General features: G+C 41.0%; 1 protein-coding gene across 1 annotated transcript in view; it reads right to left on the bottom strand.

The window, feature by feature from the left end:
• Positions 1–25512, bottom strand: part of DSCAM (DS cell adhesion molecule) — a 758565-nt gene that overhangs the window by 42884 nt on the left and 690169 nt on the right. Inside the window, 6 exon segments of the mRNA XM_006024681.1 lie at positions 1311–1508; positions 9999–10148; positions 13619–13734; positions 16065–16095; positions 23247–23423; positions 24974–25264. Coding sequence (XP_006024743.1) covers positions 1311–1508; positions 9999–10148; positions 13619–13734; positions 16065–16095; positions 23247–23423; positions 24974–25264 — 963 coding nt within the window.

The raw sequence follows: 25512 nt of genomic DNA, 5'->3' as shown, positions 1-25512 counted from the left end.
ATTCCCTATGCTGCTACCTTGCAACATGGGGGTGGGGGCAGTTGACCGTGGGAGATCCCGGGGTCAAAACAACCCATACTGAAAAAAGCAGGGTGGTGCACATGGCAGCAGCATGAGTCACCCAATACTGGAGCCTGGCTGGCTGGAGCCATGTTCTGGCTGCTGGTTAGGCTTTCTGCCACGGCTACAGCCCCAGGAGGTCCCCAGGACCACAGGTAAGGCTCCTGGGGCAAGCAGAGTTGCTGGCCCCAGCCTCTCCTACCTGATATGGGGTAACCTGCCACATACCAGAGAGCATGTGGGACAGACATTCCCTGGGGACAAGTAGCAGTGGCACACCTTGTCCCCAGGAAAACAAACATCCATGCCCACATGGAGGTATCCTCTGTGACTTTCCTTATATCTCCTATGTTATGCCTTGTTGAATACAGGTAGTTCCTTTTTGGAAACCTGGAGTGAAACAAATAATTTACCCTCTTGTCAGATACAAAGCAAAATATTTTTTCCCATTTGTAACCTAACTTTGGACCAGCTGCATGCCTTTTTCCTGGATAACTTGCCATAACTAACCTACTTACATATCTGTCACTATTTCAATACAGAGCAGAAGTACACAAAGCTTCATTTTCTAGTCTCACAGCTTGCTTATTACTTGAGAAATTAACAAAGATAGTATTACGATTGAAGACACAATTTTATATTTACTTTCCCTCTTCTGATCATTTAGAGAGATGAACTTAAACAAATGGTTGTTTCCCATGAAAACAGGGTTTAGCTGATCCAAAACTTATCATTTTCAGTGCTAGATTGCTACATTGAGCCCTTATTGAGGTTTTCTCCTTATCTTTTTCATCTTAGAATCAAATCCCTCTGGACAAATTACACCACCAAAAAATTAAAATTTTATCTCGATGTTGCTCAAAGCTGAAAACCCACTTTTGACTTGGCCATTTTCTTGATTACTAGTACTGCCATTTCTCAGCCAGTATCATTTTATGCAGCAAATTTTTATACATTTTCCTGAGAACTCAGGAAGTACACAGTTTTTGTGACCAGAAAAATGACCTACAGAAGAACCATCAAAAGCCTCTGGAGTCTCAGTTTGGTATGAACAGTTATGTGCAATATTTTTGTTACCATAATTGGCAGGTGCTTGCATACTCAGTAAACACTGCACTTCAACAGCACATTTAAGAACCCCCCCCCCTTATTTTAAAAGAAAAAAGTTTGCTAGTCAAAGCACCAAATATAGTAACTCATCTTGGCTATAACTGTCCCGTCTTTGCTTTACAATGCTACAAAAATTATACCTGTATCCTGTGAGGGACTGACGCTGTAGCTGTCACTTTCTTTGTCCACTGATCCTGCAGCTCTGGGTGTTGGCAGCCTCCAGTCTGTGGTGAGGGTGTGGGCCGATATGGTGGGATGGGGTCTGTTGAGAGTCCATTGACTAGCATATCTGTTGCGAGCTGTGGGGCCAGTTTTTGCACTTCTTCTTGTGGTAGGATCTGTGATTGACAGAATAGAAAATCTTTGCCAATAGAGTCTTAGTTGAAAAATCACTAGGTAGCAATATACGTAGCACTCTCCAAACCAGGACTTTTTTAGCCCCACAAAAACTACATCTTTACAAGACCGCAAATGAAATAAATATTTAGGAATGACCAAGTAAGGGATTCAGCTAGTCTCCAACTGGTATATAATCCTCTTTCACTCGTTATCACTTCACCTGACTCAGAGAAATCCATCCTCTACCTTAACTTTGTTCCATTCCTCCTGCAACATGTATAAGTATATCCAAAGGTTAAGGTGACAATTTGCCAGAAGATTATATAATCTCATTATCTGTTCCAGGGACCTAACATAATAGCAATACAGTATATACTACATGAAGAGTCACTACAAAAACTCCTATATATGTATTACTTCTGATTTGGACCAACATGCTTATTGATCATGAATGTTAAAGGTAAAGTTTATCTTAAAGTGCTTCAAGTTCCAGCACCAATTATGACAATAAAGTCTCTGATAGGGGTAAAAAAAAAATTGAAATCACTCCAAATACTCCTTTAAAATAATAAACTCTCCATTACTTATTTAGGGACTACAATATACTGAGGCTTTTCTGCTCAGAGAAGACTCATCCAGCAAAAGGAATACATATTAATTAACCACTAAAACGTCTTTAGGCTCTGTTGACAACATTAATACAGTTGGTGCCAAAGAAGTATTGTATTCCATAATAAGCCATGAAGAAAGGAAAATCTTTATTTGGTAAATGGATAGTTACTAAGTCAGATGTGAAAAATTGTTTGTGAAGTTTCTAAGAAGACACTATGAACTGTGGAGAGTATTAAAAAACAGAAATAGAAACTTATAAAAAATGGCAGTACTTTGACATTCAGATGGTAGAGCTGTTCTATATATTACATGAAGATAGGATATTTTTACAAGAACAGTTATAAGGATAACACTATACAAGAACAGATAATGGTTCAAAGTATTCTCCATGAATCAGCTTTCCCAGTACGAGATTTACATCCTGCTACGTCTCTCAGTGGTACATAGCTGTTAGGGGTGTGCAAAATGGGCCATATTTGATTCGGATTCAGATATGGCCTGACTTGGGGACAGTGATTCGATTAATTGATTCGGGTCACTGTCTCAATTTGATTCAGCTGAATCCAAATCTAAAGATTCGATGCCGCTTTGGAGAATCAGCGATTCCGCCATAGACACAGCTTTAAATGTTTTTTCTACATACCTCGAGGTACCAGGCACAGCTCATGAATGCTGTGATGCTGGGGCAGATGGAGCGTCCCACAGGAGTGCAGGGGGTCCCCATGTGCTCAGTGGAGAACCCCAAAGGGGACCCTAAGTACTTCCGGTCCACTTCTGGGTCTGCTGCTGAGTGAGTGGGGAGGTCCCCCAGCACCCCCGCAGCTTGGCGATCAGCCATGGGGGGATCCCAGGTGTGCCCCCAGACCCAGGAGGCACCAGTTGTGGAGCCGGGGAAGGGCCCCCAGTGCGTTCTCTGGAGGACCCAAAAGTGGATCAGAAATGCTTCTGGTCCACTTCTGGGTTCACTGCCGAGCGCACTGGGGACCCTCCCACACTCCTGTGGGATGCTCCATCCACGTCACCATCTCAGCATTCCCAAGCCACCTGGTACCTTGAGGTATATTGAAAAAATATTTAAAGCTGTGTCTATGCCTGAATCGTTGAATTTTTCCGAATCTCTCTGAATTGATTTGGAGGGTTCCAATCTGATTCGGAGAGATTAAAGGGTCTCCTGATTTGATTCAGATTCGGAGATTCAGCCACTGAATCAGGTTGAATCTCCACTGAATTGAATCAGTGACCGAAGCTTTCCACAGCCCTAATAGCTGTACCACCCCAAGGAGAGGAACTTGGGACACTGCTATACCATTAGTGGATGACTTTTACTTTGGTGACAGACAAAGTCTGCTGGATTGTGCATTGAGAGGTGGAACTTTGTCTCAAACCATTTCCCATTCCTCTGACCACAAGAGCTACTCTCCCTGCAACATGGTGAACTGTAATTTGATGTGGTGTGGATTGATGAATGAGACAGTAGTTGGTTTCTCCTTCTGTGAAGTATTGTAAGGAGGGTAAGCCATAATTCTCTCCTATGAGGTATGGGGTTTGAAGTTGCTGAGTTACACATTCTAATTGAGCAGCAACCCCAGTGAAGCCAGTGGAGCTACACTGGTATGTAAATGGAGACTCGGGTCCTTTGTTTTTACCTAATCGATCAGTAGACTTAGATAAATGGAATCTGATGGCTGTGTTGGACAGTGGTAATCAGTGAACCATCTTGAAACATCCAAATAGTAAATTGCTGAGTTAAATCTAATAAGTCATTGAGTTTAATCTAGTCAGAATTTATCCCTTAGAGCAGTGGTACTCACCTTTGTAGCCTCAAGGCACCCTTCCATGATTTTTCTGAATTTGATAGCACCCCTGGTGAAAATGACTGAGCAACATCTAAATTCAGAAAAGAGATCTGGGTGGGAGCCTCGAGGCTTAAGAAGTTGAGAATCACGGATCCAGCTGGTGGCGGGAGCAGGACCTCACCCTGCTGTATCTTGTTCTTTCTACTGTTTGCCCCTCCCCACCCTTGGTCTGTACCTCAGGGGTGAAGGGCAGCCCCTGCTACTGAGGCTGCTTCATGGTCTCACATGTAGGTGACCATTAACCCCCCAGCCCCTCACACTGGCCCTGGGAGCATGGAAGGAGTGGAGGGGACAAGCTTGGCTGCAAAGCATGGCTCCATCTGTGAGTCTGCCTGCCTACCTGCTTGTGCTGCTGGGAGCATGGGGGCCAGGGTCAGCATAGGCACTGTCTGGGGGTGGGGAAGGGTGGAGGAAAGTAGCAACAGTGGTGGCAACCCTCAGAGAAGAGGATGCAGGCAGCTCTGTATAGCTGGTAAAGGTACAAGCAGGGTCCGAATTATAGGGGAGCTTGTGGTGGCTGAGCTCTGCCATAAGAGATGAGAGCCCCCCCTTGTAAGATTTGAAAATCATAACCTGGGGGGTCACTTAGGTGGACTTGTTAATCAATGAATTGGTTTAACTTAGTGTTAACCCACCCTAAAACTCCCCCAAGAGTCAAAGTGTAATTTGAACCCTGGGTGCAAGGCAGTAAATGGGGGAGGACAACATCTATCTTCTCACACAAGGACTGGTGATACAGCACCTCTAACAAGATCTCATGGCATCACAGGATGCCATGGGACCCCAGCCTAGAATCTCTAGAATCTTTACTGCCTTAAAGGATTGCAGCATATGCAGAAGTCAAAGTCTTTTCACCCTGTGCCTAGGCCACAAACCTTGCATGGAAAAGTCACTGGGGACTGCAATACTCACAACTACCCGCCCTCCCCACCTTGCTGAGCTGGGGAAGGGCAATGAGCAGTGGGTTTGGCTCCCATAGGTTGGGGTTTGATGATGCACTTGAGGTCTGAATGACTACTGTTAGGGTGATTGAAATGTTTGCTGGGATTGACTTGATACCTGAGAGCTTTTCATTAAAACAGTAATGGATTCTTGAAGAAAACTGTCCATGCTATTGCATAAATTTGTTACACTCCTCAATATAGAAACTGTTTTTGCAAGTAATGCAAGCAGTAGCACCACCACATGGATACGGTTTACAGCAGTACTAACAACAACATAGACTTCCCCCACTTAGCGCCAGTTCCCAACTGTGCCTGCTGTGAAGAGCTACCCCTAAGGCGCCCAGCTCAGGAAGTTTTGCTGAGGAAGGGGGATTCCCAAAGGTTATCCTGTTTATGGTGATCCTATGTAGCCTGTTAGAGACATCACTCCACACTGAATGACCCCTCTAGCATGGTCACAGAGCCATGAGTTCCTCTACAGCCTTGGCAGGCCCTTCAGGAACAGGTGAACTTTGGACCACTATACTTCTCTGTAAAGTGTTCAGCTCCTGCTTGCATGAGCTTTGTATGGCAACAGTATTTGAATCCATATTTGCTGTGCTTTGTTATCTTCTGAGTCATTACTCCAGTACAACTTAACATGTCTATCTATGGTCTTACTATCATCAGCCCCACATCTTTCTACCAGAGTCTTTTTTCTGTTTAGTAATGTTCCCAAATCTGGGAAACATTCCACGTTGCAGCTACCCAATTTAGAGAATATGCTCTCAGATAGCCCAAAAAAGAACTAATAAGTAAATAATATATATGACTTGGGTGCCTGTCCTCCTTAAAAGGGCTTAAAGTTTTTCATTGTTTATTGTGCAGTAACTATGTAGTACATTGCCGTAACACAACAGTCTCTAAGCCAGAGAATGTAGCTGTCAATGAGCACTCTGCAATGCCAGGCCATTTCTGCAAAATTCCACTCCTATCCCCATAATGTCCGAGTACCATCCTGAATATGTCTACAATGCAGAGAAGCAAGGTAAATCAGCCTGCACCAAGATCTATGCTGCCAGCACCTAGCCTGCTCTCAGTATCCAAGCTACTTTATGTAAAATTAGATAGCATAACTCTGCTTTGTAGTCTGCAATGTGGATGAACCTTCAGAGCAGGAGGTTACATGGTGGCAGAAGAGAGAAAACCTTCCCCCTTCTCTAAAGCTATGTAGGTGCCAAGCCAACTCTTAGATCTTATGCTACCCAGGTGCAAGGAATAGAAGAGTTTTGTTCTATACCAGACTCCTGCTCCTAGACAGGAAAGTATCAAACAGAAAATTCCTGCATAGGGGAAATAAAAAAGATTGTAGGTGGTACACTGGTCATTCCTTTGCTAGCTTCCCTTTCCCCTCCTCCAGTCCCCCACAAATAAAAAATTACATTTTGAACAACAACTTTGTGATAACTTAAAATGGCTATTTTGTGGCTTTTGTGGCAATCATGCACCAAAATTATATATGGCACAAGTAGGCAAAATATGGCCCATGGGATGGATCCAGCCCGCCACTTGATTTTATCTGGCTTTCCGGTGGGCAGCGCAGGCAGCAGCTTTGACTCTGGCTTCTGCGGATGCCATGGGGGATGCTGGATGGAAGCAGCCCCACTCGCCCACCTTCCCCATATCATGCAACAGCCTGGGAGATGAAGGTCAGCCCACCCAAGGCTTGTGGGGCTGGACTCCATCTCCCAGGTGCTGCAGGGGATGATGAGCAGAAGCAGCCATACCTGCCTTCCTAACACCATGCAGTGCCAGCAGAGGCTGGAGCTGGAGCTGCTGCCCATCAGCAGAGGCGGGGGCCTGAGTGTGGCTCACCTAGGACTTGCTGTGTGGTTCTGGGAAAGTGAGCGGGTGGGGCTGCTTCTGCCTTGTGTCCCCTGTGGCACCTAGAAGATGCAGTGCAGCCCCACAGGCCCTGGGTGAGCTGCACTTGACCTGAGGGGCCAGACTGCATCTCCCAGGCACTGCAGGGGACACTGGGTGGAAGCAGCCCCTCCTGCCTACCTGGCACCATGTGACAGGCCCTGGCAAGCTGTGTTCAGGCCCTGGCAGCTCCAGATGCCATGTGGTACTGGGCAGGTGGGCAGGGCTGCTTCTGCCCAGCGGTTGTTGGGGCCCAAGTACAACTCATCCAGCCTCTGCTTGCAGAGGATAAAGTCTGGCCATTGGCTTCTGAGCTGTCCCGTCCTGCCCCATCATCAGGGCTTCTGGGATCCACAGGGTTGGTGTGGGGAGGGTGTGCATGGCTGTGCACCAGGAGCCCAGATGGCAGAGTGGGACAGCTTGGAGGCCCACAACCAGGCTCTACCCCCCCACCCCCCCAGTGCAGATGCCACTGCTGGGTGCTGGTTCTGGGCAGGGGTTGTATAGGCAGGCTAGGACTGGGGAGTGTGTGTGTGTGTGTTCATGCATGCATGTGTGCATGTGTGCATGTGTGTGTGGCTGTGGCCCCCAACAGCTCACCAAAGCTCATTAAGTGGCTTTCCAGCCCAAATAACTGCCCACCCCTGATACATGGGGATGCAGTGGCTATGTGATCTTCTCAGAGTGTTCACAAAACCCTATGGAATGGGAGATTGGCAGACCCACAATCTCTTTCTGTGGGGATAATGGTTATTCAAACAATTCTTTTGCAATGCTGCTCTTCTTGAGGCCCAGCACAAGCATCTGGAGAGTATTTTTATTTCTTTTGCCATAGCAGAGAAGCTGTGAAATTGTGGCCTGAAATTTCCATATCCCTGCCCCACAAACTCATATAAATGTGTATTAAAAACACAAGACCCTATTCAAAGTCCAGAGACTGGTTTTATACATAGTGTTGAAATCAAATATTCACTGGATAATAAAGTAAACCATAAATCTATTGTAATAGGTTTCCCACCCCACAATCTGGGACGTACATGGGCAATGCCACTGGATTTGAACCAAGGGCAAATGAATTAGTTACATAGGAAGGGGAGAAGGAATAGAAATATAAGTATTCTGGAAGCCCTGGCTGTCTGTGGTCAGCAGGGAAGTAGAAAAGACAAAGATTTTTGGAATGTGGGCCCTTCAGCATATAGAATAGCTGGATTAAAGACAACATAGGGTTCTAGTTTTTCTTCAGATAACTGCTCTTTCAATACAAAAAATTACAGTTTTTGATCTTTACATGGTAGATTCACTACTGTGTGATAGATGGGGAGGGGAAGAAGGGTGCTGCAGTAAGACAGCTAATTTTATGTCTTTAGCTTTATTTCTAGAGACACCTAGAGTAGCCTCAAATATAACTTAAAATAGTTGAGAAATGAAATCCATTTGATTGTACTAATCTAGTCCTCAAAAAATAATTAATCATAACTGAAAATCACTAGTCTGAAGTGCAGCAGTGCCAGTACTAGAACAGTAAGAAGTTTTAAGACTGAAGTGCAAATGAAGTGGGGGCGGGGAGGGGAGGGAAGGGGGGAGTTTCCAGTTGCATCTGCTTAGACTTAGCATGATGAGCTACAGAGCCAGAAGCATTAAATATTCACCAAGCTTCCTGACTTGACTTCTTCTGAAACCTGTAGTAAATCAAGGTGTTTCTATATACCCTGGAAGTTGCCAATATGCTTTTGTGTTGCCAAATTTATGCTATCATTTATGCCAACTAAAGAATTTCATATTTCTAATACATTATACTTTAAAGTCAAGGAACCATTTCCATTAATATTGATATAGAACATATTTATAATAGAGCAAAAGAACAATGTATTGTAATAATATATTAATTTATTTTACTATTTTAATCTATTAAGATTAATTCAGCATGGATATTTCTGGGAAAATTGATTTAACATAATAACTAAAGCTAGAAATGTAATATTTTCAGAATGCAATAATCAAAAAATTTGCCTCTCATTTCTTAGCATATTAGGACAACCACATTTAACTGTGAAATTCAATAAAGATTGATTACTGAGAAATAAATATATGTTAGTTATTAAAACCCATTAAACTAATTAGACTAATCTACTCAAGTAAAATCTAGTGCAAGTTTTTTTTCAGGAATATTTAAGTCTGAATTACTTCATATTACAGCTACACTTTACGATACATAGGAAAATTTTACCTATTGAATCATAATGGCCATGTCTACATGAGACGCTGACTGTGCAGTAGCCTGATACTACTGTGCAGTAGCACTGCATGGCAACAACTGTGATGTGACATTACTGCACTGTGGTATCATATAAAAGACATTTGTCGGCACGACTGAGCAGTAACTTGGGTACTGCATAGTCATTTCGAACATGTATAAACAAGCTTGCCTATGTCCCTGTATAAACAAGTACCAAATTACTGCACAGTAATGACTGCACAGTTAGCATCTTGTGCAGACATGGCCAATAGGTACTATTTTTACAGCAGATGCAATTGTAGAAGAGACTATATGTTTGCTCATTACTGTCCAAATAACGGAAATACCATGTAATACAAATACTGCAGTGCAGAAGTTTGCTCATTACTGTCCAAATAAAGGAAATATCACATAATATAAATATTGCAGTGTAGTATTCATTTTCTTATAAGTGGGCATGTCTACATGAGGTTTACTGTGCAGTTCCCTAATTAGCTGTGTAGCAAATGTCTCAGCGTCTACACATATGGCACTATCAGGACACACAAAACTAATAAACTCTGCAGCAGGATAGTACTTGTATTTAGTAGTACTTGGGGGTTTTTTTTGTGTGCAGCAGTACACATGTAGAGGCTGACTGGCTGGCTGGGGCATGAGGGTGCTTCAGTTCTGGAGCTACCTGTCAGCTAATCCAACTCTGAAGCACCTTTGAGCCCCAGCCATCCCCTCCACAACACACGGAGCTTAGTCAGAGCAGCTCCAGGCTGGCAGGGCCCAGCTCAATGTGCTGCAGTCCGGATGCATGTGCAGATACGTGCCCAGGAGGTTCGTGGGAGCAATAAACTGGAGCAATAAGCTCAGCAGTATATTCTTGCCCCCTAATGGCATATGTAGCCCACTGTCTTAATTATAGGTAATATATTCTCTTTTTATACTTACTTGTTCCTGGCCGGGCATCAGAAACATCCACTAAAGGTCCAGTAGCTTGCGAGACAGACTGGTAATGTACAGTATGAGTGACAGTCAATGACTTCTGCTTTGATGTTTCTCCAAAATCTGCATCAGTTAATAGGACTGTTGATCTGTCATCTATAAGCAACAGAAAGTGAACAAAAAGATAAGCAATCTCATTTTGTAGTGATTCTTTACAATTGTTTGTGTTCTAAATTTTATACAAAACTAAGGAAAGGAACATTTTGTAGCAATTCTTTACAATAGCTCATGTGCTAAAGTTTATACAAAACTTCTTTCATATGACATTTTAAGATTACAACCATCATAGATTAATATCTAAATTTGATAACTATTCGACTGCTTCAGTGGTAGCTACAAGGACTGATTTTAGATCACCATTAAATGATCTAATTGGGCAATCATTCACAATGTGTTGCACCATCTGAAAAACCACACCACAATCACAACCCAGGCTCTCGTTGGTTCTCCATTTATGGAGTAGGTGTCCACATTTTCCATGAAGTATCTGGATGTGATTTAGGGAAGACCAAATCTTTCTTGGTAGGTCATATCTATACAAAACCAAAGAAAGGAGTGCTGTTTGAGAGTTCTCACTTGTGATCTGACAGGGACATAGGCAAGCTTTTTTTCTTTTTCTTTTTTTTTTTGCATTCTGTCTAATGTCTGGAACAACCTTTTTTTTTGCCTTAAGTTTATTATCAGCAAACACTATTCCTCCCAACCTCTCACTACATGCTGCATTTATTGAGGAGGTCAGAAAAACATTGCAATTGTTTGGGGTTTTTTTTCTTTTTGCTGTTAGTGTAACTTGTAATATCCTGTGATATCTTGTGATGTTACCAGCTTTTCAAGAATGGAGACTGCTAGGTAAGTGTGCTTCCTTTGTAGCTTAGACTTGTCTTTGCATAGCCAGAATAAAAACACTGCAGAATTATGGCCTTGATCTCATCATGCCCTTATGCACCTATTTAACTTCAAGTAGATAAGAACTCTCGCTGAAGGCAGTGACACTGTCCTTATCCTTGTGCTAACAGGTGAGCACATGCCTAAATACTTTCCTGCACTGGAGCCCCCTAAGGGCCAAATTTTACCACTTCAATTCAATTTGCAAAGGACCTTTCCAGCTGCAAAACCCACTGGCACAGGCTGATGTACAGCCGGACATGAGTGGTGAGGGCCCCTAAACAATGTGGCGTTTTCAACCTTTTATAATAAGCTCACCCCCAGTGGCCAGACACAGAGCAGGGAGGAGTGGGGGAGGAAGGGGCTGGCATGTGGCTGGATGCGGAGCAGCGGCAGCATAGGGTGAGCTTCCCCCGCTGTTCAAGTTCCTCCTCCCACCCCTGACGTCCAGCCGGCCAGGCGGTGCCTGTACGGCCCACAGAGGGGCACCATTGCCCTCACCACCCCCGCCCCAGCCCTGCTCCTGTGGGGTGGTGGGTGGTGGCACTCCATCCCCACCTGCCTGTGCATACCCCCTAGGGCCTTCCCAAGTACCCCCGGTTGACTACCCTGACTTAAAGGTATCTTTCCAGGATGGGAGATGTAAGTGGGAGGAAAGGCTAACGTATGAACCTACCACCCTCTAGATTCTGCTGCCCATTGCCTTCCCACAGACCAGGGTCTACTGAGGTGGATTCTACATAGAATTTAACTCCCAACCTATGTCAAGCCAGCTGACATGGGGGCATTAGACACTGGCTGCATTTTAGGAGATTATCTTCTTCTTAATGGTGCTCAGAGTGCTGTGATGTCTTCAAAAAAAAATGCAGAATGTGGAATATGTTACCCACCTGCTTATACAAGATTTAACTGAAGTCCCTTCCTGCTGCACTATAATCAATGATAAATCTTCCACTGACTTTGTGTTTTCAAAACAACTATGTTTGTGTGCTTAGTGCAATCAGCCTTTAGTCTCCAGGCTTTCTTTGACATTATTACACTCTTTTTCATCTATTCTTAATGGCAATAAAAAGCCATGGGAAATTCTTGCTATGATTTGCAGTATGGCATTTTAATACATTTCTAAAGGGACTGCCAGCAATAGTGCTTCTGTGAGTTTACCAGTCAGTGGAAGCTGATCCATTGTTTCTAATTTTTTTTTTTTACTTGACAAGATACCATTACTATGAACAATCCTGCACAATAGCATAACTAGCATTTTTTTGCCCAGAAACGGCCACACGTAGAATGAACTTTATGATACCAAATTACTCTGTCCCTGACAAAAGAGGAACTCTGACTTTGGTTGGAAATAGAACCCCTTGACAGTGAACTACACAAAAGCCTGCCAAAGTGCCTGCTTATTCTTACTGCTTTGTGTAATGCAGGCTATTACTGTGACACCGATAACATTGCTGTAGTTAGGAATCTAATAGTATTTCCATTATAAACCCTGCATTACCCAGGAACAATAACTCAAGGGTAATAATTCTCTCCAAGTTAAAGCCTGAAATAAAGAGTGCGGCTCAAAAACTAAATTTGGAAAAATAAAACAAGAAATAAAACATTTTCTCTCATTTCCATGAGATGGATGTGCTGAGTTTTCATCTTAAAACCGAACTTATAAGTGATGAACACAGAAAGGATTGAATTTTTGGCCCCGCTATATCAAGCTAACCTAGTGCAGGGGAGGATGGGGAAAAGTCTTGTTTTTCCTTGACGCTGCAGTCAGCAAGGGGCTTCAGGGGTGCTCTGTTATGCCTGATGCAAGAAGCGGCCCTCCTCCAACCACGTTCTTGATACCCCCAGTAGGTATTAGGTGACTGGAGAATTCCTCTATCCAAAAGGAATCCTCTGTTGAATGTTTAGGCTGACTTTATGTTTGACTTGCATTGCTTTTGCTCCAGAAGAATGTGAAAAAGCTTTGGAAAGCTTAATTGTTTTTGTGAGACCCTGTATACAAAAATATTAAACTCTTTTTGTGATATTTCATCCATTTTCAGCTGAATTATTAACATATCTGATTTCAATTGCATCCCAGGCACAGAAGCCCATTGCCTTGACTTGAAACCAGAACTACAGGGATTCTCTGGAAGATTTCATGCCTAATGTCCTGAAATGTAAAGTGTTTCAGATTCGGGATCAGTCTCCAACTTCTACAGATTTTATTAAAACTAGTAAACTTCAGACTGACTTTTAATATCAGCAGGGAGATAGGTTATATAATTAGGGAATTTTAGCAGATAAGTACTTTCAATCTTTAAATACTATTGTTAAGTATAGTCTCTGAATTTCATTTTCCTTTGATGCTTTAAGTATTGCTAATGATCCAGCTGCCTAACTGAAGCCTATTAAACAAGAAGGAAATCAGAATGAAAAAACATTGAACTGCACACTTTCATTTAAATTTCCCACACAATGTTTTCTTTTCATTGACTTTTTACCTCCCTACACTACTTTAAATGTTGGTCTAAGATTCCTAAAAGTTCAAAACAATTCAGATGTAAAAAAAGGCTTCAATTCAATTTTCAGTCATGACAAATTATCTTACAATACAGCTCCCCAGCTCTTTTCTTGAAAAGGATGCAGTGCAACGCCCACCTGGCATACTTGTTATATAAAGCAAAGTAGTGCATTATTACCAATGGTCTCCATGGTGTCCCTCTCCTCAATCAGAAGCTGAGCCCTGGGAATGTCTATGTGCATCCTCAGTGTCTGTTGCTGCTTGTTAAGTGTATCTGATGTCCTGGTATTCTTACTAAGAGTAAAAGAGAAATAAACACATTAAGGGACATACCCCAGTGAAAAAGAATACTTAAATCCTTGTTTATTTTAAATCTCTTTAACTTCATCTAATAATAAAAATTCTACACTCAGCATTCTCATGAACGTTACATTCATTCTTGGTATTTTGAAGCAAATAAAAGTGGTATTAATTTAAATCGCCTGGTAAGGAGATCAGAAGAAGATGGAGGTGGTGGTGAGTGATCAAGTCTGCCATTATTCAGTTGATATCTGTCTAATGTACTTCTGATTTTTTTTTTCCACACAGCTACTGCATTATAAAACTGATGAAAACAGGTTTTGTTTTGGGGTTTTTTTCATCTCTCACAGGCCTGACTAACAAAAGCTTCAGCTGATCAAGCAGGTCGCTGTGAAAATGTTGGAGCAATTTCTTTGATTTAAGTCCCAAACATCACAAAAATGGGTAAGTTAAGAAAAATGAGTTAATCATTAGAGATTAAATTAGTAATAATAGGCTAGACAAGGAGAAGTGAAAGGTTTAGCTCTATTGACATTGCAGCAGTAAGGAATTATAAACCTTTTTAGTATTCAAGAATTAACTCTGATCAATTGATATGGTACTTTGGAACAGAAATACAAAACAATTATTGTATCAGCCCACACACTATAACTATTTCATTTTAAAGATTGTGTACCAGAAAATTACTCTAGGAAATGAGCCAGTTACTAAAAGTAAATGAAAATGGATAGTAAAACTGAGCAGTGTAATCATTTGCAGTATAGAACTGGCCGTAAAAACTGCACTAAAATCTGAGACCCTGTTCCCCCTTTGACATGGGAATATCCATAGAAGGGGAGGAAATCTCTGTACAGGAATTTAAGGTACTTTAATTAAGGCACACCAATTTCACTCTTTCAGTTGATTTGCCTTCACTTTCCTGAGGGTTCCTGTGCAGACTACTTTAAAACAGTCCCATTGTGTAGTTTTTCCCCAATTCATTTTTCAGAAGAATTCCCCATATACAGAATGGGCAGAAGGGCTGCCCCAAACCTAACCAAGCCAAAGAGATATGTAAGATGCCATAGCACATCAGCCAGATTCCATTTGCAGTCTCTTTTATATGGCCTTTATCATTTCAGTATCTCAGCACCTCACGATCTTTTATTCATTTATCCTCACAGCAGCCCAGTGAGGTACACCAGTGCCATTATCCTGATTTTACAAATGGCAGCCTGAGCCACAGAGGGTATGTCTATACAATGTAAGAAAGTGGTATGCAGAGCGTACCAAGCCAGCTTTGTGCACACTATCTCCATAACTGGAAGCAATATGACCACATAAATGCAATGCTGGGCCTGGGCTAATTAATTAGCTTTTGTTCACAGGCAAGGCTTATTAGCTGAGCTCGCTGCACAATATTGGATTGGGCCATGTAGACATACCCAGAGAGACTAGAGGCCAGATTTTCCAAGGACTTTAGGCTGCAGATAGATGCTCCATAGGATTTTCAAAATCCTCGAGCCAAACTCATTGATTTTCATTTAGACTATTTAGGCCCTTTGGAAAATTCTACCAAGCATCCACCTCCATCCTCAGGTGCCTAAATAGCTTGGAAAAATCTGACATATCAGGGGGGAAACTGTGTCTCCTACACTCAAAATTAGAAATGTGAGACAGTTCTTTATGCTAATCAATGATGAATAGATATAAGGAAGTTGGTTGGAGCCAAAAGAAAATTCAAAACATTTTGCTCGAATCATAGGAAAGATTGTATTTGCTCTCTTGAGATCAAGGATAAATTGTACAAATCTCACAAAAATATTAACTGCTGTGGCTTGCATAATTTCCCCAGGGACTTGACCTAAACTCCAACTCCAAAAGCACAGAAAGCAAAGATTAAAACTCCATCTCCATCATAAGTCATATAAATAAAAATACAATATCTACAGATATTTACTTCCATGTATTTATTGTGTTTTATGAGGTGATTTCTGAAGACCAATTACTTTGATGTGGATGATGAACATACTTGAGTGAACAGGAAAAATGTCCAAATAAATCTAATCATATACTGGAATTTAATCTGCTAATACAGGGGTTTCATAATGAGGTTCACATATTAATAATACAGTCTCATGGCTCATCCTTTTGTTCCCATTTATAATTGCACTCATCGTATCTGCTGACCTAATTCCTAATAGACATTAAGAAATTGCAGTTTTCACTTAGTTGTAAAACATATTGGGAATGGAACATTTCATTCTCAGGTTGTCCCCATTTCTAATATGAGCCCTTAGATCACAAACACTTTTAAATTTGAAAATGCTCAACATTATTCTTACCTCATAAGCATTTCAGCCAAACTTTTTGCATCTAGAAGAAAAGATGCCAAATGTTAGTATCTGACAATTGTTATGCCACAATAAAAAAAAAATCTATTTGGTAGGTGGATTATTAAAGAGTAGATGAGTAAGACCAGTCATCTATTAATGATTATTTTCTTTCCTCAAATCAGCACTAAGGACAAAACAATCTCTGGAATGACTTACTTATTTGCTACAACTGCATTTGAGTATCATATATCTCTCTGCCACAGACAGCTGTATAATTCTCCAGCAGCAGCAAAAATGCTGATACATATTAAAGACTTTATTGCAAACTTTTTTTTGTGGCTTTTAAAGAAAGGTTATATTTTATTCTAAATTTAGATTACTTGGAAAAAAACTCTAAAGAAAATAAGTGGAAGCAGTGAGCCAATAAAAATAAATAAATGAACAACAACAAAAAAAAAAGCCTAGAACACCCCTAATAAACATATTAGCTTTGTCCTTCTAACAATAGTGCTTTCATTAAAAAAAAAAAAAAAAAGAGTTTAAGTTATACGAAACATTCTGGGTACTTATGACCAGGAACAGATAGAGTTGAATGAGCCACTGCCAACCAAACCAAATGAATGAGCACCCCCAAACCAAATCTGATTGTCTGATCATTGGCAAAAGACATGTCAGCTTCTTTGGTCATGGTCAAGTACTGACATTATTATATTACCTATAAGGCTAAACTACTGCTTTCCCTTCAGAAGAATCTTTACACATAAATCAACGCATCATACTTACATGGGACAGTCCTGCAAAACACCTCTATAGGATAACCTCTACTTTCTCATAGATGAGATTTTCCTTCTATTTCTCAGACGGCACTTCTACACATGCATTTACTCCAGCCTAGATTTATTGTGTAGTCAACTATGGCACAGTGGGTGCATCTACATGTGCCACCCATGGTGCAGTTGTTACCGCACCATCATTTAGTACTTGCTTAAGGAATAACTAAACAGTGGTGCCATAACAACACATTATAGCGAGGCAGCTTGTTGTTATGGTGACATAGCCCACCAATGCTACATTGCTGTTGCAACGAGCTACATCGCCATAGCACTTGTGGTGACATAGCATCACATGCAGACATGCCCAGTAAGAGTTTTGGGGAGGTGTCTATACATGCAGGGATTAGGGAACAGATTTTCTCCCAGTTCCCTGCAGCTCTGCAATGGGCCCCTGCCACTACCAGGAGGAGCTTCAGGCTCCCCCTGCGTGGTAGCCCAGGGACTGACAGGGAGCACCAGGAGACAAAATGTATCCTGGCCCAAGGGGGCTGCCTACTGCAGGGCCAGGGACAATATCCCCCCTGCCCTGGCAGCAGGAAACTTCTAACCCTGGCTCCCTGATCAGAGGCACAAGGCTTGGAAAGATCTGCAGGGGAGGTGCAGGTTCCAGCCTACTGCCCCAATCTGCTGGTGGGCAGATGGCTCACTGCCAATAGCCCCACCAGTGGATCAGGAGTGGAGGGGCTTGGCATTCCTCATTGACAGGGAAGGGGGGCATAGTCCCTTCTAGGGCTCCTGTGGCAGAGCCCACCCCGGCAGCAGGCAGCTTCTGGGGGCAGGGAGAAATCTCCTGCTTGCTGATAGATGGCTGACCAGGAGCAGATTTTTGCTGCTGGTTAGGCATCTACACAAATGCTACAGCACTGTTACTAGTGCTGAGTAAATTTGCTACTTGCATTTGCCAGAAGCAAATTTATTCTGTATTGGGGAGGTTTACGGTGAAGTAAGCATGTGCACATGTAGATGCACATGCTTACTTTGCAGTAAACTATGCTAATGCAAAGTTAAGCATCTTGTGTAGACATGCCCAGACAGTAACAACCATTTTGCCTCCATCTCTTCCCCATCCTCTTGGTCTTTTTGCTTATTTATTCATTCTCCAAGTATTGTCTAAATCTTAGATTGTAAATTCTCTAGGGCAAAGACTAATTTTAGGTTGGTTAGCTGAATGTACAATGCTTAGAATAATGAAGGTCTGATCCCTGCTTGGAGATCTTAATTGTTGTTCCCTTTTTGATATTAATAATTATGAACCACAGTAAACTGACACTGCTGAAGGTTGGTTGACCCACAGTGTTTTCAGTCAGTATAATTATTTTTGTGTTTTGTTTTTTTTTAAACAAAACAAGGTTGCTGTATTATATCCTTTCCATCCCTGAAAAAATATTCATTCACAAAATGCTAAGAGTCCGGAGTTCACAAGCAGTCACATTACAACACAGCATTCTGTATGTGCACTGCAAAGAAACATATCTGATCAAACAAATTCCAAGTTTCAAGTCTTTAAGGAGCTGTCCTATCTCCAGTCTGCCACATGGCACCTTGCATTTCCTCCCTTATCTCCTTGTTTGCAAATCTATCAGCAACTTCAGGACACTGCAGAATTTGTCTTTATCTTCTCCCTGCCTCTGCTGAAATCCTTTTCATTCCTTAATCTCCTTCTGGGTATACTGCACATATTACAATTTCCTTGTGCATGGTCCTATTAAATGTCGCTTTCCTATCTTCAGAGTTATGTGGGATACAATGGGCAAACTGTTCTCCTGTTTCAGGAATCAGAAAGAACTCACCACCTTAATGCTCCAGACTCAGTGGATTTGTATTCATTTTTAATGAGTATATGGGCACTCTTTACTTTTAAAAAAGTCCATGGACTTCCTATAGACTATTTCTCTGACATCAGCCATCTTCTCTGTCTATGTTGGGTTTTAGAACTCACTCATTACTTGTATTGAAATGCTTGCCCACTTTCACCTCCTCCCCCTGGCTACTGAATCTATTCCTTTAAATTTAAAAATCTCTTGCCCTGTGCAATGCAAGAGCAGATTGGAAGGGAGGGAGAAAGGGTAACATTTTTTTTTCAGTTGAGATGTTGGTTGAGTTTCAGATTGAATCACTGCTTCACTGAGTCACTGAATAACACACTCTTATTTTTGCGGTACTATATGCTTGACTTTTGCTGTGAACCATTATATGATGTTTCTATGTAATAACAGCAAGAAATATATATTAGTAATAATCAAACTAAAGGTGTGCACCTGTTCCCCAGTGAAATCAATGACAATTTTGCCATCAACACTCAAGGTCTTGATTGGGGCCTTACAACTTGCACAGAATACAAAGGAAATGAAATTATTAATTCAGTCTGGAAATCTCAATTGTATTTCTTGCTATTAACAATTTATAATGATATATGGGATGATGAAGAGAAAGATGTAAACATTCTCATTTTATATGCAGCAATACTGTTATAATAAATAAAAACATTCTTACATCCTGCAAAAAGGGATTAGACCACAATGGATATTTTCTGAAGGGGAGACCACAGATGGCTGATGACATGAGTGAAACCCATGAATTGCTCCCTATCTCTTTTGCAATTTAGCTGTTCCTACCAACTCTAAGAGTTAAATACAGCATGAATCATCTATACCATAGACTTTGACATGCTTACTTGGGTATCCTCTCCCTATGGTTTCAAGAAAACATCTTTCACATATTCCCAGATTCTGCATAGATGCATTGTGTACATTGATGAATATGAAAAGATTGAATGTTTGTGTAATCTTGCTCCTATAAATATGTGACTTAGTGCTCAAAAAACATTTACTTGTCTTACAACAATAGATATAGCATATCCCCATGACTTCAGCCTCAAATATCAGTACAAAACATGCAGCACTGTGTATCAACTAATATCAGTTGACTAAAAACAGCACTAATATTCAGCAGAACGGTTCTGAAAGATGTTATGTGTTGCACCTGCTTATTGCAGCAACATGATACATGGTGGTTTAGTGTGCCTAATTTGTTCTGTGTACATTTCATAGATACATGTTAATGAGTTAGTGAATGGCATCTAACATACAGAAAAGATGAGTAATGACGCATACTATCTTTACATGTGTCAAAGACAAAAGGAAAAATATCCTAGGCCAATTGAATAAGATAACAATATATTTAAAGCATTTAGCTGAAGCAGGAAACTGAAGTCACTGGAATGTTAGTTTTATTAACTACTACTGATACCTGCTTTTTATATAGTGCTTGGAACAGGGGTTGGACTAGATGACCTTCTGAGGTCTCTTCCAACCTTAATTTTCTATGATCAGTAGATCAGAAAGTGGTTTGCAAAGAAGGGCTATATCATTATCTCCATTTTACAGATTGGGAAACTAGAGCACAGAGATGTTAGAGTGACTTGTCTAAATATAGCAAGCCAGTGGCAGGACCAGGAAATAAACCCAGATCATCTGAGCCCTAGACCAGGGACATTTTGCCATGCTGCTTCCTTGGAGAAATATCTGCTGCAAAACTGCATGCACATATGGAAAACTCTGATGCTACCATCACTTTCATTCACTGGGATCATGAGATTCTTAATCCACATGACTTGACACTTGGGAAATCAGCAGCCATGGTACAACTTTCTGTACTAGCCCCTTCTATTTGGGTGAAAGAAAACTGAATTTTAAAGCAAAGGAAGTTCTGTTTCAAATATAGTGGAAGCTCGGTTCATAGCTAAAAAGGTGGGCAAAGTGAGTAGGTTCCTTGTTGCTAATATATGCTGAGCTTCTGAATTGTTACATGACCTCACACTATTACTTGACCTCCCTTATGACTCAGGCAGTACAGCTGCTAAAGTAGGTAAAAACCAAGACTGTCTTTGAAAATTAAATTCTGCCCCTAAATGGACCGTTCTTTGATAAATAAGTTAAATTATGCGGGAGGTGACATTGGAAGAGGACACTTTTTTAAAGTATCTACATTTTTCAATCAGTAAAATGGTTAAGATGGAAAAGTATGCTGTTTAAGCTGCTTAGTATACCCTGGCAGAAATGAGCTCATTGCTCCACTCTTTGAAGAAACAGATCACAAAGAGGATGTTCTCATGCAAAGTGTATCGAATATGAAGACATCATCCTTATTCCCCCTACTGCTTCAGATACCCAGAAACATGTACCTTATGAAGATATAAACACCATGAATTATGTTCATCAGCCCTATGGGGAAAATTTGAGAAACCCTTATGGGGTGAAAATTATTTCAGATTTAGACAGAATTAAAATAATATCACCAGAGAGCCTGAATCAGTGCTGGCTTTGCTATCAGAATGATTCAAGAAATATTTCTCTTCTGAAGTTGGAAACAAAGCCAGATGACATACTTCTGTTATATGGTGATAATAAGGAAATAGTTTCCATTCCAGCAATAGATCAGAAGGATGCTAAGCAGCAGCTACTCTAGTTAGAACATTTGAAATCTGGAACACTTGAACCCAAGCATTTTAAGAGAGCTGTCTGAGGCTCTCTCTGGAATCTTAATGTTGATTTTCAATGCAACTTGAATACAATGGAGGAGTTCTGTACTGTCAGACTGAGATTGGTGGTGGGAAAAATAATGAAATGTTTGATAAGGGACTTGATTAAAAAGAATTACTGGAGGAGAATATAATGAATGCCAATCAATATGGATTAAAATCAATCTCGGCCCTCATTTGAATCACCAAGATTTCATTTCGTTTGAAAGATCAGTGACAATTTTTTTATGTAGTATTTGGAAACAGGCTAACTCATTGTTGTAGATTATAAATATTCTTATTGTTCAATAAATGCAGGGAATGGCTTTTGTCAAAATTATCGCAAGAAGTCCTGACATGGTATATGACAGGACTGTCCAACTGGCAGTCAGTGAAGGGTCAGCATGTGGCCTGAGGGCCCCTGCTGCTGCCTCTCCCGCTGCTGCACAGTGAGGAAGGGCCTGGGAGGGGGGCACACACTGCTAGAGCTGCCCATGTAATGGACGGGCCGCACACCCTGAGCGGCCTGTGTGGTGGTTAGGGTTAGCATATTTCCAGTTCCAAAAATGAAGACTACAAGTTGCGCGTGGGGAATGGGGTTGGGGGGAAAGGGTATATGATTGTGAGGGGCAGTGATATGCTGATGCCCTGGGTCCTGCCAATTCCGTTGTTCCTCACTCCCAAGCCACAGCCCCCTCAGCCCTGCTGCTGCCCCTCACTCCTGACCCGGAGACCCCTGGCTCTGCCAGTGCCCCTCACTCTCAACCCACAGCCCACCCCCATCCCTGCTGGTGCCCCTCATTCCTGACCCACAGCCCTATGCCCCCACTCCTGACGCACAGTCCCCTGCCCCTACCGACCAAAATCCCAGACATTTGATCATATTTTTAAAAAATGCCTGACGGAGATCAGAGGATTAAAAAAGAGCATACGTCCAGGAAAACCCGGACATATGGTACTGGTGGTGGGCCTGTGTGATTTGCAGGCCAGGGGCCAAATGTGAACGCCACATGTAGTCCTCCACCACATTAAAATTAGACAGCCCAGATGTACTACTTTCTACTCTTCACAAGCAAACCCTGAGATGAAAAGGCAGGGTGCAGCTATAATAAGCATTTGGGGAGGGGTGGGGAACTGATCAGGTCATGGTATTTATTGGATAAAAAACAAGATTGAAATAATTCATAGATATAAAACCTATGTATAGTGGGGGCACATGGGTTAGAAGAGAAAAATGCTTAGAAAAAAATGTGCATCACCAACAGGATAAGCAAAACTAGACAAGCAGGGTTAACTAGACAGCTGAAAACCTTTTCCATCTGCAATGAACAATGAAATATATTGGTGTAACTACTCTGTCAAAATACAGCACATTAGGAAAGTAATGTCTATCCCAATAAGAATGTGGGATCAGAACTTTGGGAAAAGACATACGAACACATTAGTGTGTTGTTGTAGCTTGTTATCTCTGATAACTCGTGAGTGAAATGTTGGACTTGTGGTTTGTATTCACCTGAAAGGTGGAATTCCTCCCTTTCCTTACTGCCCACTGTTCACAAGAACATCTGAGATGTTGTTCAAAGAATGATGATTGTAAATTTACTAAAACTGGTTTAAAAAAATTATGGGGATATATGATTTTTCTATACCTAATAATACCTCATCTTATAAAGTTGAGAAGCTAGTTCTTTTACAGATTTACTTCTTTACAATGTTCAAAAAGAGCTATTTGATAATCTACACAAACTTTCCTAAGTTTGTCCGTTCAGAGTCTCATTTATGTTTTCAAGTTGGGTGATAATGAGAATGAGGAATTAAATGCCTGGTATTCCTTCTTACCCCTGAGTCTTTTCAGTCTCTGTTCCCTCCTTCTCCTTCGTACAATCAGCAGGAGCACAAACAGCAGCAAGACCCCAACCAAGATGCAGGAAATGGTCACCAGCATCTTTAGCCCTTCATTGGTTGCCAGCCCTTCCTCACTTTGGACAACCGATTTAATGAGTGGAGGGATTGTACCTGGAAACAGTGCCATGATATTAGATGCCTATTAACGAAGACAAAAGGTTGAGTTTTCATGGAAAACAATGGCTAGAAACTGTATTCCATGTTTCAGTGCCATTCAAGACATGAAAAGGCATTGGTCATATTCAACATAGATATCTAATTTCACACATATTTAATCATTACAAGGCAGTTACGGGTTTTATGACAACACATACTTATTTATTCTTTCTAGGATGGGCAATCAGTTTTTGTGTACCAGATTTATACTATTTATCAGGTATTTCTTTAAAATGAATATCATTTGACAATGTACATTTGCTCCTGCATAAAGCAAACAGGACTTTTAAATACAAAAAGTCCTGTATCAGTTGTCTACATGCAGAGAACTGTACTGATCTTGTATTCAAATAGCCAACCTGTTGCTAATTCTGTAAAGACAGCCTTTTTCCATGAAAAAGGACTATAAGAATACAGGGAAACAGGTTTTTAAGAGTGGAATTAGAGAAATGGTTTTAAAAGTCTAGCCAAAGAAGGGAACCTCACTTTTTCATTTTGAGAAACATTTGCAGTTTGAGCACAGTTGGCTTCCTGATGATATGTAATACTTCAGACTTTTTTGTTTCCTTTGAGATGTAAGTACTATGCAGCATTTTCAAAGGAAAGCTGTTTAGTCATGCAAGGCTTCTCACTCATTTCCTGATTACTATTAAACTGCTGCATACAACCAGAAATTGGGCTGTAAAATGTAGATTTGTTTGAAACATGAGTAGAAATAGGCAGGTATTGTGAACCATGATGACTGCAAATGTAAGCTATTTAATTTTAACCAGTCACTGAAGCATAAAACTACCTACCAGCTTGCTAAATGGATAGAAGAGTGGGACTGAAAAAGAATGGTACACTCTTTTTCAAATTTTCTTTTCTATATTGTCTCATATAGATACATTCATCATACAGTATACAATATCAGACAAATATTCTAGGATAATGTAATGTAATATGAATGCCATAACCATAGGTCAAAAGTAAAGATCTACACTATTTTTTCAGGACAACTAAATTTTTTTGCATATAATAGGTATAGTGTAGTTAAGGCAAACCCAGGAGTTGCTACTATCCAAGCTACCTCGGAAACCTCAGAACATTCATTTTTTTAGGGTAGCATTTCACAAGTTATTTTTCTCATTTTTCATTGCACATATACATGCACTAAGGCTTTCTCCCCTTTAATGAGTTCCAGGTTTCATATCATACCAGAAACCAGCAAGAAAAGAATCAAAACCATGCTTTTAAGAGTAAAGCACTATACTGTATTTCTAAAGAACAAATGGAAATGGTTAGCTAAGGAAATGGCAAAGAAAATGATCAGATAAAGATATGGAAAGAACAGGAAACTGATGAAGAGCAAGCTGGGCAGGATGAAAAAAGATTCCAAAAATGTGACTTTTTTCACAGAACTGAAATTGTACAAAAAGTAATGGTAATACTTGGACAGAAAAGAAACAATAGGTATTATACAAAAAACGAAATGTGAACCACACAGATAAAATGGATGCACTTACTGCCGTCATAGTTGAGTGTTGCGAATTTGGCTTGTTTCTCTGCACAACCAGCACTATTGCATACTCTCATTTGCAGCTCATACCAAGTTGCCTCCTGGAGGTCATACAATATGTAAGACTTGGAAAGTGATGTCCGCTGTGCAGTTGTCCATACTGTAGTTCCAAATGGCCTGTACTCCAGAGTAAAGGAGGTGATTGGACAACCACCATCATTCCAGCCAATAAGGTTCAATCGCACTCTAGTGGTGTTAATACTGGCAAAGAGTTCTTGTTCTTTGGAAAACTGGGGCTCTAAGAAAAAACATACACTTTAAGTGACACACTTAGAATGAATTAAAAACATATAAATTAATAACTTATAGGAGGGTCTTGCCTTTATCCTAAATCCACTGCCCACTAGTCAGCAAATTATATTCCCTCAGTTTTAAAGTGGCATTTAACCCACATATTATTCTGGACCTATATATTCAGATTTTCAAACCCTCATATGTAAAAAAAAACTGTGCAAGTGCTGTGGTGTAGATATTGTGTGCTTCAGC

This window comes from Alligator sinensis, unplaced genomic scaffold, assembly GCF_000455745.1.
Source record: "Alligator sinensis unplaced genomic scaffold, ASM45574v1 scaffold424_1, whole genome shotgun sequence".
In the NCBI taxonomy this organism is placed as follows: Eukaryota; Metazoa; Chordata; order Crocodylia; family Alligatoridae; genus Alligator; species Alligator sinensis.
Note: the sequence above shows the minus strand (reverse complement) of the source record. Positions and strands in the feature narration are given on the sequence as shown.